General features: G+C 37.6%; 1 protein-coding gene across 1 annotated transcript in view; it reads right to left on the bottom strand.

The window, feature by feature from the left end:
- Positions 1-12215, bottom strand: part of PAC (pale cress protein (PAC)) — a 29155-nt gene extending 16940 nt beyond the window's left edge. Inside the window, exons 1-4 of the mRNA XM_088960898.1 lie at positions 11977-12215; positions 11750-11820; positions 11386-11580; positions 10111-10197 (exon numbers count right to left, since the gene is read on the bottom strand). Of these exons, the coding sequence (XP_088817024.1) occupies positions 10111-10197; positions 11386-11580; positions 11750-11820; positions 11977-12103 (480 nt within the window). The 5' untranslated portion in view covers positions 12104-12215. The remainder of the gene's footprint in view (positions 1-10110; positions 10198-11385; positions 11581-11749; positions 11821-11976) is intronic.
- Positions 12216-17797: the final 5582 nt, after the last annotated feature.

Below are 17797 nucleotides of genomic sequence, written 5' to 3' on the forward strand. Positions count from 1 at the left end.
CTAGTGGGGTAGAGGTTCTCAGTCGGGCATTTGCCCGTCTGAAGAACAATCTTTTAGCTTCCACCTCTCTTGTCAAATTAGGTACAGCCTCTGCATTTAGTGCAACTAGTTCCATTAATTCTAGCTCTTGGGTGATTGACTCAGAGGCCACTGACCATATGACACACATGTCCTCCTTATTTTGTTGTCTGGCCAGGATAAGATGAGAATAGTTGATGGGTCACTCTCCACCATCTCGGGAAAGGGAGTGGTTGACCTAAGCAAGGATCTCTCTCTTAAATCAGTCTTACATGTTCCTAGTCTTACATCAAATATGTTGTCTGTTTCAAAGCTTACAAGAAACTTGAACTGCAGTATAACTTTTTTTCCCTCTCACTGTGTCTTCCAGGACAGATTGACGAGGCGAACGATTGGGAGTGGTCGTGAGTATGAGGGCCTCTACTATTTTGATGCGGATGTCAACTCAGCACTACAAGCTTTTGCTACTACTAGTCCAGTGGAGTCAAGAGCTAGGCTGCACTTGTGGCATGCTAGGCTAGGTCACTTGTCCTTTTCTTCTTTAGCTATGTTGTTTCCCGATTTATGTAAGGGAATTCCAAATCAAAGTTTAGTTTGTGATGTGTATCAAATGTCAAAACAATGCAGATCAATGTATCCAATTTCTAGTAATGAAATACAAGCCTCTTTTGATTTGGTCCATTCTGATGTTTGGGGTCCTTCACCCATTGTTTCCATTGATGGCTTCCATTATTTTATCAGTTTTATTGACCATTATTCTCGGTGCACTTGGATTTATCTGTTAAAATGACGTGAAGAAGTTCCACGAATAACTATGATGTTTTGCAAGATGATTGAAACACAATTCGGGAAGAAGATTAAACAACTCTGTTCAGACAATGCAGCTGAATACTTTGAAAGATCCCTGAACTCATTCATGGAAGACGAAGGCATGTTACATCAGTCATCATGTGCTTACACCCCTCAGCAAAATGGAGTTGTTGAGCGCAAGAACAAGCACCTAATGGAAACAGCTCGAGCTTTACTTTTCCAGCACAATGTGCCCAAGCAATATTGGTCTCAAGCTGTCATCACGGCATCATACCCGATAAATCGGATGCCATCTAAGGTACTGGGTATGAAGACCTCCTTCTCTGTGTTATGTCCCACTCTTCCAAATTTTCCTCTTCCCCCACAGGTTTTTGGATGTACATGCTTCATACATGTGAAGGATCCAAAGAAAACCAAACTGGATCCTAAGGCTACAAAGGGAATATTTTTGGGGTACTTTCCTACACAAAAGGGGTATAAGTGTTATGATCTTGTCTCCAAGAAAAAATATGTCACCAGAGATGTAGTTTTTTTTGAGTCTCAACCATATTTCCAGTCTTCCCAGAATCCTCTTCAGGGGGAGACTAGTGGAATGGAAGAGGATTCTCAGTCTCCCTTCTTTTTTGTTCCCCTTTCATCACCTTCCACTCCCCCTTCATCACCTAGTTGTAGCATTCCGGGTCAACCTAGTGAGACTCCAGCTTCAGATGATGCTTCTGATGACTCCAACAGGCAAGAGAAAGAGATACTCACATACAGTAGAAGGAAGAAGGGCCCTCAACCTCATGATTGCAACCAGTTGGACTCAGATCAATCTGTCTCTGCAATCCAAGGTATTTCTGACTCTCTCAATTCAGATTTGGATCTTCCTATTGCTCTCCGTAAGCCTGTTCGTTCTTGTACCACTCGGCATTCCATAGCTGATTATGTCTCTTACTCACATTTATCACCTGCCTATCATTCCTTTGTGTCTGCTCTTTCCTCTGTATGTGTCCCTTCCAGATATTCAGAGGCGGTATCTGATCCAAGATGGAAAGAAGCCATGAATGAAGAAATGAAAGCCCTAATGAAAGCAAGAACGTGGGAATTTGTGGACCTACCAAAAGGGAAAGGCATTGTTGGGTGCAAGTGGGTATTCACAGTAAAGCACAGGGAAGACGGGTCAATTGAAAGATACAAGGCCAGACTTGTGGCAAAGGGATTTACACAAAAGGAAGGAATTGACTACAAGGAAACCTTTGCCCCGGTAGCAAAACTCAACACAATCGGGGTTCTACCGTCATTAGCTGCAAAATTCTCTTGGGAACTCCATCAGCTGGATGTGAGGAATGCTTTCCTAAATGGTGATCTACATGAAAAGGTATTCATAGAACCCCCACCTGGATATAATGTTGGAAAGAAGGTGTGTAAATTAAGGAAAGCTTTGTATGGCTTGAAGCAATCTCCCCGGGCATGGTTTGAGAGACTTTGTACAGCCATGAAAAAAGTGGGGTACACTCAGAGCAGTGCGGATCATACATTGTTTACAAGGAGGCAAAATGGAAACTTACAGCTCTCATTGTTTATGTGGATTATATGGTGATTACTGGAAATGATGTGAAAGAGATGAAGAGGCTGAAGGAGTTCTTAGCTTCAGAATTTGAGATCAAGGACCTGGGAAATCTGAGATATTTTCTCGGGATTGAAGTTACCAGATCAAGAGAAGGAATCTACATATGTCAACGAAAATATGTGCTAGATCTCCTAGAAGAAACAGGCATGATGGGGTGCAGACCAGCAGAGACACCAATAAAACCGAACCATAGATTACAAGAATCAATGGGTGAGGAATACTGTGATAAGGAAAGGTACCAAAAATTGGTAGGAAAACTGATATACTTATCCCTCACTAGGCCAGACATTGCCTATGCAGTGCATGTTGTCAGTCAATTCATGCACTCACCAAAGACTCCTCATATGAGAGCAATGGAAAGAATTCTCAGATACTTGAAAACTTGCCCAGGGAAAGGAATTCTATTCAAGAAGAACAGTAGACTTGAAATTGAAGCCTACACTGATGCTGATTGGGCTGGGCCTGTTGGAGACAAAAAATCAACCTCAGGTTACTGTACATTCTTGGGAGGAAACCTAGTTACATGGTGCAGTAAGAAGCAGAATGTTGTGGCTAGATCAAGTGCAGAAGCTGAATACCGAGCTATGGCACATGAGGTGGCTGAACTCTTATGGCTCAGAACTCTCCTTAATGAGCTTGGTATCAAGACTGAAGGTCCTCTCAAGTTGTATTGCGATAATAAAGCAGCTATCAACATTGCCAACAATCCCGTGCAACATGATAGGACAAATCATATTGAAATTGATCGACACTTTGTCAGAGAGAGAATTGTTTCAGGGGAACTCTGTGTGCCTTATACTCCATCAGAAATGCAAATTGCAGATGTATTAATAAAAGGGCTGGCAACTACAAAGTTCAAGGACATACTTGGCGAGCTGAACATGATTGATATCCATGTTTAGCTTGAGGGGGAGTGTTAGAATGCTAGAGTGTGTTCGGCTGATAGGATCTCCTATTAGCCCATTCTTATGTTAATTTTATCTTGTAACTGGGCCTTTGCTAATGGGCCTAATCCTGTTTATGTTTTAAGTATTCTGGTTGTCCCATTACCAATCAGGGGTATACCAGTAATTTTATTGTACTTTGTACTTCACTTATATTTAAATAAAGGCCTGGTCGACTGCTAACACAGTTCGACATTCCCTGCATCTAAGAAGTTCATCCTCTTCTTTACTACTTCGAGTTCAGCTTCTCAGTTTACACCTTCCATAACTGCATGGATATCGGCTCTGAGAGAGTCACCCACTCCAATTGGGCCTGAAAACATGGCTAAGACAACCCCATTCTGCAACACCCCCCATCCCTGATTGGGTTGGGTTAGGGTTGAAGGAATTTAGTTAGGGTTAGGTTGGTCGAGTTGAAGATCAGGTTGGGTTAGGGTTAGGGTTGGGGGTTTAGAACTTAGGGTTGGCCTTAACCCGACCTAACCCGGCCCGACTTGCAGCCCTAATTACTGGTAATCTGGTACATGAGCCCAACCCTAGCATGGGCATCACATGCAACATGAAGGCAGGGGAGCTCCCTCAGCAGCATATTACTAAGTCCTATGTTAGGACTTAGGAAGCCATGTCAGCAACTCAAATAAGACAATGGCTAACTAATTCCATTATGGAGATATTTGCATGTACTAGCCTATGTAAGGATGCGGATGGTAGAATGGGGTAAACCCTAATTGAGCTAATCCTCTCTCTCTCCCCCCTTCTCTTCCCTTCTTCCCTTCTCTTCTGCTTCCTAACTGTACTTCCTGTCTCTGTTCTAGAATGGAGGTTGAACTTCCCTCATTGAAGTTCCAGAGTTAGGCGATTCCTAAATCCTAACAAACATCAAATATGGAAAGGCCTGCATCCACATTCTGAAGAAGCTGTATGAACTTCACAGACAGCAAACCAGCACTATACATCAAAACAACCAACAGATGACATTAAGAAGTTTTCTTTTCAGTGATGCTAGTCAGACTGTTCAGTCAGTGATGTTCCAGCCTAACTGGTACTATCCAAGTGCAACAGAAGAAACAGCAAACTATTAGGTGTCGTTGTGTCACTGGGGGGGGGGGGGGGAAGACATTTTAAATAAGTAAGAAATCTAAGTTGATTTAATCCCATCTTCAATTACCATCTCCACTGTCAGAGGAGCTCCCACTGAGCTAATCACCAATTCTCTTTATTGTCTACAATCTCCAGAGATCCATTCTATTGAGTATTGTCAAAGGCAATTGTACCAGGAAGTCCAGGATACCCTATTTTTAAGGGTTCAAGGAATGCCAGACACCAAATGACACTCCCTGACATTGCATAAACTGCTTGACTTGTGTCAACATGGACATTAGACACTAGGACAGGACACCTATAGCAGAGGTGCCAAGCTGTCACAGAAGAGTAAGGCACCTGTCTCATGTCATCAACATGTGATTTATATCACTTTTTTACATCCAAATAGGATTCTGCAAAAAATGACCAAAATAAGGATTCAGAAGTGGATCTCTACAGTAGCATCCTGCAATATACTTGCTTTCTCATATTTTCTGTTTTTATTTATATAGTCAATTATATTACATTTTTTAGATATCCATGTCCATGTGCCGGGAGTTTTAGAAGTTGCCTTGTCAGACACCTCTTGAACTAGTATGAAGTGCCTGGGTAATTCTAGTCAAACAGTATTCATGCTAATGCAGAGTAAGAATAAGGACATAGTGGATTCCAATCGCAAATCAATTGGTAAAAGAATAATCAACTCTCTCTCCTTCATTGTCTCTAATATGTTTCAGTGTCTTCTTTACATTTTTCTTCCTTGCTTTGGAAGAGGAACAAGGGTAGATAGGTATTCCTGTCTAGATTACTTTTGGCATTCAGAAAGACGCCTAATGAATATCATCTCCCCCCCCCCCTCTCTCAATGAAAATATACAGTTGCTTTCTTGTAAGAAAATAAAGATTAAATAGAACCATGTTGAAAACCATCAACTATCAAGTATTGGCAACATTGCCAGAAATGGCAAGTGAGAAACTAAAATGATATTATTTTTTAAAATGAGCATTCCTAGGGATAATGTCCATCATCTGTTTGGACTGAACATATAGAAGGGATCAACTTTTTCTTGATAGGCTGCAGGACCACAGGGATCTACATTCTTTGATGTTATGGCATCTTTGCTTGCAAAATATAAGCCTGAAAGAACAACAGTTCCATAGCCAAAAAAAGAAAAGAAAAGAAAATGCCCTGAGGCATATGCCTCTGGTGCAAGAGGTGTACGCCTCATACACCTTTTGCATGAGGCATGCTAGAGGCATACACCTCATGCACCTCACGCACACCTCATACAAAAAGAAAGAAAGGAAAAAAGAAAGGAAAGGAAAGGAAAAAATAAAGAAAGGAAGAGAAGGGAAAAAAGAAAAAAAAGAAAAGAAAGAAAAGAAAAGGGAAGGGAAGGAAAGAGAAAAATGAAATCCTCCTTCTTCTTCTTACTCCTCATCCCCTTCCTCTTAAGGAGGCTTATGCTTCCTTGTGTTTAGGCCTGTTAATGATACCCGAAAATGCAAGGCCCAGTCTGACACCTGATCTGATTATATTATAATATTTATTGATTTTAATATATATAAATTTTATATAGTTATGTTTAAAATTATAAAAAGATATATTTTATATTCTATATGAATTTATATATATAATAAATTCAATATGTTATATTTACATTAGTTTATTATATATAAAAGCTGAAAAGTAATTAAATTTTAATTTCTTTTGTATTTTAAAAAATTAAAGCCGAGTCAGATTAAACCTGAATCCAATTTGAGTCTGTTAGGATTCAAATTTGAATCCAAGGTCTTCAAATCCAATCGGATTTGGATGCAACTTTTCAGTAATCAGATCAGATTCAGATTTTGCTGAATCCGATCCAAATCCAATCCAATTACAGCCCTACTTGTGTTTGGGAGGCTTACGCCTCTTACATTCTGAACTACACCTCATGCCTTCAGGTAGTGGAACGCATCATGTCACGCCTCTGCATTTTAAAACATTGGGTAGGGGATTCCCATGATGGAAAAGATGATTATTTTAGCCATCCAATGTCACAGGGTGACATGATGGGTTGCTTGGCTAGAGGTTCTAGATGTTTCCTGAGGCTCCTAGCCAATTCTACATGTTTTTGGGCTGTTATGGGGTGTTCTAGAGTGTTCTCAACGTGTCTAGAAGGGGCTATATGTTGGTGGAACTCTCTAGAACCTTGTGGAACAATCCAGGTTTGTGTGGAACGCCCTAGAGGGGTTGGAAGCAATCCAGACTTACTCAAGAGTGTTCTTGTATCTTATAGAATGGGCATCCCCTAGAAGAGTGAATGTTCTAGAAGTGCTTCTAGATGATGCCAAGTGTACATAGTTCTAAAGGATTCCTTGAGGGGTTTAGTGTATAAACAGGGGTCCCCTCCTTCATTTGTAACAAGCATCCAAGTTGTAAGAGCATTCTTTGAATTGTAAGTTTTCTTCTAGTGCAATACAATCTCTTCCTCCTACAATAATTGGTGTGCTCTTGTGTGCCTTGGTGTATGTCCTTAGCACTTAAGCAACCTAGCAGGAAGGGTCTTGGGTGTGCAGTTTGGCTGACTTGCTTGGAGGGTCAAGTGAGTGCCACACGACTTAGCCAACGGGAGCAATCAGGTCGTGACAAGTGATATCAGGGCAACTTTGCTAGGGGCGTGTGAGAGCTTGTGCGTGGACATGATGTCAGACGGACTCGACAATAGCAAGACACATGAGCGAGAGAAGGGCCACTCAAAGAAGACAAGGGAAGCGTCGAGGAACATCCTTGCTGCCTTGGATGCCAGGATGGCGAGGTTGGAGCTTGCCATGGGAGAAATGCAAGACAAGTTCACAGGCATGGGCAGCTGAGTTGATGGCATGGAGGGCAGGCTGGTGGAGCTCAAGGCAACCATGGATGAGGTCATGAATCTTGCCTGGCATGATGAAGACAAAGAATGGGAAGGGCTAGAAGACAAGCTGATGGGAAGCCTGGCCAAGGTCCAAGCTAATGTAGACGAACTGAAGGTAGGCATGGTGCTTTGCAAGAAGTTGTTAAAATGGGACGAGGTGAGGACATTACAGGACATACCAAAGGAAAGGGCACCTAAGCCACCTCACTTCCATGGTGCTAGAGATGCATGGGCATTGGACAACTTCCTATGGTACATGGAGCAGTACTTTGAAGTCATGCACATAAGGGATGAGCAGGCTAAGGTACGTGGGCCAAGGTACGTGTTGCCACTAGGTACTTGACTGATACAACTGTCTTGTGGTGGAGGCAGCACTGTGCAGACATGGAGAAGGGGTAGTGTCACATTGACACATGGGATGAATTCAAGCGGGACATCAAGTGCCAATTCTATCCGGAGAACGTAGAGTACTTTGCACAGCACAACTTGAGGAAGTTGAAGCATACTGGGTCGATTAGGGATTATGTACGGGAGTTCTCCATACTCATGCTTGAGATACCCGACATGGCTGACAAGGAGTTGTTGTTCAACTCCATGATGGACTTTAGTCGTGGGCGGAAACTGATCTGCAACACAAGGGCGTGCAGGATCTAGCCACTGCCATGGCCGAGGCGAAGAAGTTGGGGGAGAGCAACATGGCTAGCTCAATGGAGCCCAAGTCTACAAGGGGTGGCCACAGCATAGGTGGGGGAGATCACCATAGCTATAGGGATGATCGGAGCATGTAGAGTGATTACCAGGGCAAGGGGGCCCAAACCAAAGTTTAGGATGGCAAGACCAATCCGCCTAAGTCAAGGGACAAGGGCAAGGCAAAGCTGAGCTACTTCATTTGTGAAGGGGACCACTATGCTCGTGATTGTCCGTAGTGCAGGGCGCTTGGTGCACTGGAGGCATAGATGGGGCAGCAAGAAGACGGCCATGAGGAGGCTAAGATTGGGTCACTACAATTATTTTGCAATGTTAAGAAGCTGGAAGGGCTGACTAAGGGTGCAGCCAAGACCACAGACAGGTCAAGGCTGGTGTATGTGGAGGAGTTGATCAATGGTGAGAAGACCTAGGCCATGATTGACACAGGGGCGACTAACAACTTTGTCTCAACTAGGAAGGGAAAGCGCTTGGGCTTAGAGGTCACAAAGAGCACGGGCATGATCAAGACATTAATTCCCAAGCATGTGAAATCGAGGGTGTTGCTCAGGGGGTGAGCATCCAGCTAGGGAGCTGGCAAGGTGCCATACTGTAGTGCCAATGGATGACTGCCAGATGATATTAGGTATGGACTTCTTCAACAATGTGCGGGCTATGCCCATACCTTATGTGCGGGTGTTGTGCATCATGGAGGCCTCATGCATGGTCCCTTTGGTGGATGGGACATGTGCAACAATGAAGAGTTATCAGCCCTACAACTGGGCGTGGGGCAAGGCCATGGGGGCCAATCTAGTCCAGGGGTGGACAAGCAACCAAGGGCAGCAGAACACAACAAACAGGTCCAAGGCAAGGACAAAGTCGTGTATGCAGGCACAAGTCAAGGCAAAGGTTGAGACAAAGACACTAGTAGGGGCCAGGCAACTTATCAAGGTTGGAGCAAATGGGCAGCTATAGCAACAATGTAGGCTACATATCCAAAGGGCAAAGAACCTGAGGAGATTATTGTTGAAACCATGGCCACTTTTCCCAGGGTAACTCCATGGGTGGAGTACGCAGTCAAGTCGAAGGGGTTGCCTGCATCAAAAGCATCGTATGTACAAGCAAACGAGTTGATTGCGGCTGGCCAGGAGGACTTGATCAGGCAATGGGATGCACAAGCCAACTGAGTGCAATGAGAGCGTTGCACAATCAGGTAGGGAAGAATGTCATGGGATGACATAATAGGTTGCTTGGCTAAGGTTTTCTAGATGTTTCTGATGCTCCTGGCCAATTCTGCATGTTTCTAGGCTGTTCTGGGGTGTTCTAGAGTGTTCTCCATGTGTCTAAAAGGGGCTAGGTGTTGGTGAAACTCTCTAGAATCATGTGGAACAATCCGGGTTTGTGTGGGATGCCCTAAAGGGGTTGGGAGCAATCTAAACTTACTCTAAGAGTGTTCTTATATCTTATGGAATGGGCATCCCTTAGAAGAGTGTAGAAGGTAGAATGTTCTAGAGGTGCTTCTAGATGATGCCAAGTGTACATAGTTCTAGAGGATTCCTTGAGGGGGTTAGTGTATAAATAGGGGTCCCCTCTTTCATTTGCAACAGGCATCCAAGTTGGAAGAGCATTCTTTGAATTGTAAACTTTCTTCTAGTGCAATACAATCTCTTCCTCCTACAATACTTAGTGTGCTCTTGTGTGTCTTGGTGTGTGTCCTTAGCACTTAAGCAACCTAGGAAGAAGGGTCTTGGACGTGCAATTTGGCTGACTTGCTTGGAGGACCAAATGAGTGCCACACGACTTAAATAGAAAGTAGAAAGGGCAACAGTGTTTTCCTCCCTTCCCCATAGGGCCGAATTTTCAAAGGCATCTCCTATGGAATTTATAAACAATACAAACCAACCAAGATATAGACTTTTAACTTTATAAGAACTAGATAAACCTTCAATTGCATCATAAAATATGATAACGCAAATTAGCCAGGGAAGGAGTAATAAAATTGACAAAGGCAAAGGCATATACAATAAACAAATTAAGAAAGAATGAGGGAAAGAAAGACGTACATCACGTCGAGCAAGATCAAGGCGATTCCATAACACCAGTAGAACAAGTTCAGTTAGTTCGCCCTTTTCTGCAGCCTCCTCAATTTTCTACATATATAGAAGCAAAACAATGGACATGAAAGTTAACTACATCAAATAGAAAGGCACAAATAACTAACAAATTACTTTCTATCTAAAATACAAGATTCAAAAGGCATGGTAATGATGCAAGTATGATAAAGTAAGAGAACTTGCTCATATCAAAACAAAAATACAAACAAAAAATCCTGCATAACCTAGCTGAGGAGAGTAAAATTTACTTGTTTTGCTTCTCTTTCTCCATTATTTTGCACTTTTTGGGTAATAAATAGAGTAGGCATTGAGATAAATAAAACATTCTACAAATTTGAAAAGTGTGTTGATAATAAGGACAAAAGAAAGAAAGACAAAGAATGTAGCCAAAGCATTCTGATAAGTGTTACAACACTGGGATGAGTGGGATCTAAATCATTCTTACAGAACATTTGTAGATGCAAGGATAAGGGAAGGATCTCCCCAGGATGAGTAAGGAAGTACATAATTAAGATGGCGTTTGGCATCATGGTGTTTTTTGCCACAGCATTTGAGCATAATCAGCAATGTAACCCCCTTCTTGCTTGTGCAAATTATTTAGTAGAAACATGTGCTGACTAGGTGTTTAAACTTTAAAGTATTCTGGTTTTTCATTAAAAAAGTTTGTTGAATTTAGAATATAACATCTCAGAAAAGCATTCTGCTTTTCATTTTTCAATGTGCCACATTATAGAAATCTATGCACTACCATTGCATTGACATTTTTGCCTAATAGACATTAATAAACATGATTTTTGTCGGCTTATGCTAAAATACAGACCTGGCAAGTTATTTAAATGCATCAGACAAGAAACACATCAATGTCAAATACCATCTAAGGAGGTGCTTAAATGTAAGGTAAATAATGATATGTATAAAATCATTATAGCACTCATGCATGCTTTTAAGTTTTAGTCAAAATTCTTGCTTTTATTTTACATGTCTAACTCACAAAAATAGACCTTACTAATATAATGTAGGAAAGCAAGTTGACTCAAAGAAAAACAATCTCTCCGCATTCAATAGAAGAAGAAACGTTCTAAGCTAAGGCTCAATTGAAAAGCTCTTGTGCTTATCCACTCTCCAAGACAAGCTAAAGATTTTTATTTTCTGCAGACTGCTTCAGCAGGAAAGAAAGTTAAAACTTCATTGTGAAATGAAAACAAACCCTCTATGACAAGTTACCTCTTCGACTTCCTCAGCAGATCTAATAAAACTTGAAATCAATTTTCTTGCTTTTCGAACTTCCTCCTCAGGGTACCCCTTCAATCGTGTACCAATTTCACGATACTCTTCAATCTTCCTCTCCTCTTCTTCATCCTCCTGTTGCCGTCTTCGATGCAACTCCTTTGTCTTTTCCCATTGTCGGGCTTGCCATTCCTAAAGCAGATCAAGTTAACGCTAATATTCCAAATAGACCATGCAGCAAAATGAACTAGTTGAAACATAGTGGCATGGAGACTGCACATCAAATCATATTAAATCCGAACAAGCAAAAGCACAGAATCAAAAATGTAGTAAGCTATTAGAAAATTGAGAATCAACATACGTCGTCGTAATACTCGTTGGGGAGCAGCCCGTATAAGTCTTGTTCCTCCTTGCTCTTGTTCTTCCGCAAGACTATCAAGTATCAAGAAAAAGAAGAAAAGAAAAGAGGAATAGGGAAATTAAAAACAATAAGAAAGAAAAGAGCCGGCGAGAGATGGCAACTAAGAAAACTCAGGAAGAATACACGAGTCCAAGAGCTCCGAATGTTCGTTATGTGCTGAATGCTACCTCTACCAGGTTTAGAGTTCGTCTTCAAAGCAGCCGCCCTTGAAGTTGAAATGACTTTTGTCCCTGTGAAGTTTGAAGCGGGACCTGGAGGAGGTACACACCTTAGCACAAACACGTTTGCCTCCATTAACAGATAAGATTATGATCAAATTGGGTCTGTCCGAAAATGTGACTCCGTCTCTCTGCCTGGACCGAGTTCCGACTTCCGAGTTAAACCACCTTACGAAAAAGTGTTGCAAAGAAAGGTGCCCTTATGAACTTATCAGTTATATCATATGGGTCGATCCTATTGGAACTTTGTTGCCATGTACGAGAGACTAGAACAACTATCAGCATGATTAAATGATTCCAGGCCATCAGATTTGTTGACTGGGTATAAACCATTTTTATTCTTGAGAGTGATCCGTATCTTCTACTACTACTCAGTACTGCACATCCGCTGAAACCCCAATGGTTAGATACGAGCAAGCTGGGGGCAGCCCAATCTCAGTCTAGACTTAGACTCTAGACCTCATCCTGGTCTACCTCGTTTGGATTCCGGCTATCAGCTGAGCATGGCCCAAACCAGCCCAAACTTTTCAACAAATGCATGACATGATTTACCCAACCCAGTTGAATTTAGGACTCGTTCGTGTTGTTTAACGAGGTAATTTATCTGTGTTTTTTGCTGAGAAATATTAGTTGGATAAATAAGATGATTTTCCAAAATAATTCGCTTGTGTGTTATATTACAGGCATTTTACTGTCAAGATAGATTGTTTAATTTGACTCCTCAATGGGTAAGTGATTTTATTCATTTCAGATAAGGGTAAAACTAACCCGATAAAATTGTACAAAAATTTATTGCAAAGAAAATTCATTTTCTATGGGCTGACAAACAAATGGACCCTAGAGGCAATCGCACTACTCACGATGAGCCGTAGGGAGGGCTTATTTGCACATGTATCAAATATATCATTATTTCCTAAATAGATTGTGGATTGTGGTAGAGGAATTGAGACTATGACAAGATATAAAGTTTAACTAAAAAGGAAAACCTAAAAAGAGTAAATAAAAAATAAAATAAAAATAAAAAAAAAACTTTTCAAGCCTTCATTTTCTTCTTAAGTACGTCAGTCTCTACTCTTTAGAGTGTGGTCTACATAGTCTTTTTCTTCTTGAGCACATTAGTCTATACTCTCTAGACTCTAACCTTCTCCTCTTTGTCTTCTTCTTCTCTTCCTCAAACTCCTCTGCCTCCAATCTCAAACTCTCAAACTTTCAAAGAATCCAAGTCTCCTAAGTCATAATCGACCTAGAGTGAAGAGTGAAGACTACAGATAGACCATGAGCGAGAGAGGCTGCAACCTGCAATCATCTTCAGAGATCTTCTTCTTCTTCTTCTTCTCTGTTTTGATTGGGGTGTATTTCTATTTTGGTTTTTAACCAAAATAACCGAATAAATTTTTGGTTCAATTTGATTGATTTTAATCAATTTTGGTTTCAATTTGATTTTAGCCTATGATAAATCGGTTGTAAAAAAATAATTTTTATTTGTTTTGAACCGAATAAACCAAATGCTCACCCCTTGCTGCCACAAATGCATAAAGTGCCAACTATAGGCTTTGTGCTTTTGGAGTTAAAATATATTTTGACTTCATATCATAATGTCTTCAAAGCACCCAAAAACATTTTCTTGGTTCAATTTTAATTTTAACATCCCAAAGGTCAAGCTTATCCAAATCCTTTTTTTTTCCTTTAGGTATTTAGTTTATCCAAAAGCCTTACCTACTTATGAGAGTCACTAGTTTTGATGCACTTATTAACTAATTAATAATTTAAGATTGCTAATTATGACTTGGGACACTCATTGGATTAATTTATAGGGCAAAATACAAAAACCTCCCTTAAGGTCTTATTTTCACAAAAACCTCCTCTATAGTAATGAACAAACAGGCAATTACCTCCCTTTTATTATTGTCTTTGATTAAAAACGTTGGCCAAATGCATTAATTTTTCAAAATTATCCATTTTACCGTTATATCTATCAATTCAAATGAAAACTTATTAAAATACCCCTACAAGAATTTTTCACTTTTAATTAAAAAAAAAAAATCTCTAAGTTGGATTGAAAAGAATAAAGTAATTTTACTCTATAAAAATGTTAGGCCTAGTGAAGTTTAAAATGGCAAATCTAACATTTTGAATTATATTGGAAGATGCCATACTAAGTTGTAAGGGTAATTTTGTAACTTTGAAATATTCATCACTGAGACAAAATAGAAAGGAAGTAATCTAATGCTTTTGTGAGATTGTAGAGGAGGTTTTTTGTTAAAGTGAAATATCAAGGGAGGTTATTATGATTGTTAGAAACTCCATGGGAGATTTTTTATATTTTACCCTATTTTATATGCTCATTTCGATTATTTTGCATGTTTTTGAATTTAAGAGGGAAGTTTGTTAAGGTCCAATGTCCAAGTGGTGAATAAAACGGAGTAGGGGTGTCAAATGGACTGAGTTTGAATTGGACATGCCCAAATTAAAATCAATTTGAAATGGACATCCAATAAGATATATTGAATTCAACTATTTATTGAATTGTATTGGAGCTGGTCCATCTATAATGAATTTATATTGAACTAGATTGTATGGGACCTATATAAGGTCTATTGACATTAAGATAAGAATAGGGATGCCAATGGACCAAGTTTGGGTTGGATCCAATCTGAATTAAAACCAATTTAAATAGATTGATCGGCCCTATAAAACATATTGAATTGGACCAGTCAATCCAAAGTATTTATCAAATTGGACTGGACTTGGTTCATTTATAATGGACTCAGATGAAACCATGTCAAGTTGGACCAATATCTGGTCCATTGACAACCCTAATATGGGATAAGTTAACAACAAATGACATTTTAGGCACAAAAAAAAAAACGAAGAGGATGCATCCATACATTTTAAATGAGTAATCTATATCTATCTATATATATAGCAAGGCGGTACACGTCACCATGCCTGTCCTTGCTCCAAACCCCCTTCCTAATTCCTGTTTTTTTAGATTTTTCATTTTTAATTTCACATAATTACCCATTAACCAATAAGGAAATAACATAGGCTTAACTATTTCAAACAACTATAAAGAAAAAAGGATTTGTTTTTCTAACGTATAGCCAAGTGGCACCACTTTCTCCTACATTGTCAATAATTCCAATTTATCACCTAAATTATCTCTAACTCCTACTTATCTCTTAAATTATATCTAATTTAGTAGAAAGATTCCCTCCTAAACTATCTCAAATTCCTATTTATCCTCTCCCCCACTTTTTATCTAAATCTATCTAAAGAAAGTTTCAACTAAAAAATTTTAGAATTATTTAAATATTATAACGAAATTATATACTATTTTAAAATATTTATTCAAAATATAAAAATTAACTATAATGGATTTAATAATATTCATATTGTTAATAATTCTATATTTTTACAAAATTCATCATCGAATTGCGTAGTAACAATATAAAATATAATTTTACAAATTATTTAATTTAAATGTTATTCAAATAATAAAAAATTAACATTAAAAAATAAAATATTATTTAAATATTTCAACAACTAAATATCTTAAATAACAAAACATTAAAAATAGCTAAATAATTATATAACAAAATATTTAATATTACGTAAAAAATTAAAATAAATAAAACTCAAATGATGAAAAAAATTAAATAATTTACATATTATTTAAATAACGAAATATTTAACATGACTAGATTTTAAATACTTAAAATAACGAAATAATGTAATAAATTAAAAATATATAGAAAAATAATTATAATAGATTTCATAATATTCATATTAATAATAATTTAATATTTTACAGAATTAATGATGAGTTAGGTAGTAATAGTACTAATTATGGTTTTCTGGATTATAAAATTCAGTAAATAATTAATATTTTAAAAATTTAAATAACAACATTATTTAAATAACTATATAACATTGTAAATAAATAATTCTATTAAATCAATTAATAATTATATAAAATAACTTAAAAAATAATATTTATTAGTAATAATTTTACAATAAAAGTGTATAGTCATTATATATTTATTTATATACTAAATTTGATATTTATTTTATTTTCAGTAATTATCTATTGTATTATTTTGAAAAATATGTTTTCAATAAATATTTATAAATCAATTTTTGTTTTGTTATTTAATAGTAAATCGACAGTAATTATTGGAGATTAAACAACTATTATTTAACTTTTTAAATTTAATTTATCGTACTTATTGTATTTTTGTTAAAAATTTATTTTTAGTAATTATGAATTTTTATAATTTATTGATTAATATTTATTAGAGGTTAAACTATTGTTTGGGATTACACTATTTATTGACTAATTTAATATGTTTTCAGTATTTATTATATTTTTATGAGATATCTATTGTATTTTAATTATAAATTTATTTTCAATAATTATTGGAAATTACACTATTGTTGTTTAATAAATATTAGACTATTAATTTAATTGAAATTAGAAGTGTTCAAGGATTAGTTTAGTTCAGTTGCAGGCTATTTCACCAACCAAATCGACTTGGTCTGGTCAGGAGTTTGTCACCTGAAATCGATTGACCATTAGTGAAAACCTGCCAATTCGAGTCGCATCAATTTGGGTCTATTTCTAGTTTGGTTTGTTTGTTCGAAAGATTTTAACTGAAAATTTAAAATTAAATTTAATAAATTAAAATTATATTATTAAAAAATAAAAAAATATATATTAAAATTATGATATAAAATATTTAAAATATAAAATAATGACATATATCTATAGTCAGGTCGGTTCAATTTTGGTCAATTTATAAATGGACAAATCGAACTGAGCTAACTAGGGGCCCGTTTGGCGCATCTTTTTGAGAAATCTTCTTGTAACTCTAACAGTCAACGGATGCATTGAGCTTTTGGCATAAGATATGGACAGCCCGAAGACAATTTGGCAGACACTCGTCTTTATGGGCTTTTCGCGTCTTTTCGACACATTGTCTTTTGGCGGCTAGATCTTCCGTGAGCCAAACGGGAATAGACCGAAAATCGCTCTTCTTGGTTTGTAAACAGCCGAAAGACCGTGCAGAAAGATGCACCAAATGAGCCCTAGGTTGAGTTGGAAAATTGCTAAGCCAAAGCCAATAAAAAATACTAGAAAACCGACAAACTCAAGTCGAGTTTGTTATGATTAGTTATTAAAAAGTTAAAATATAAAAACAATTATATACTCTTATATATTTCTATTGTTTAACTTTTGCTTAACAAAGCCCATACATCACATGGGTCCCCACTAGAAATACAATCAACGTCACCATGCCTCTCCTTGCTCCAAACCCCCCTCCCTAATTTCCCTTTTTTTGAATTTTTTATTTTTTTTAATTCCACATAATTACCCATTAAGCCAATAAGGAAATCACATAGACCTAACTATTTATAAAAACCATAAAGAAAGAGGATTTGCTTTTCTAATGTTTAGCCAAGTGGCACCATTTCCCTCCCCCACATTCTCCTAAATTGACTATATTTCCTATTTATCTCCTAAATTGTCTTTGAATCCTATTTATCTCTTAAATTATCTCTAATTTAGTAGAGTGATTATCTCTATTTCCAATTTATCCTCTCCCTCACTTTTTATTTATATTTATCTAAAGAAAGTTTCAATTAAAAAATTTTAGATTATTTAAATATTATAATAAAATTATATCCTAAATTTAAAATATTTATTCAAAACAAAAAAAATTATAATAGATTTAATAATATTCATATTATTGATAATTATATATTTTTA

Source organism: Nelumbo lutea, chromosome 1 (assembly GCF_056320005.1).
Source record: "Nelumbo lutea isolate HS-2025 chromosome 1, American lotus-T2T, whole genome shotgun sequence".
Lineage (NCBI taxonomy): Eukaryota > Viridiplantae > Streptophyta > Magnoliopsida > Proteales > Nelumbonaceae > Nelumbo > Nelumbo lutea.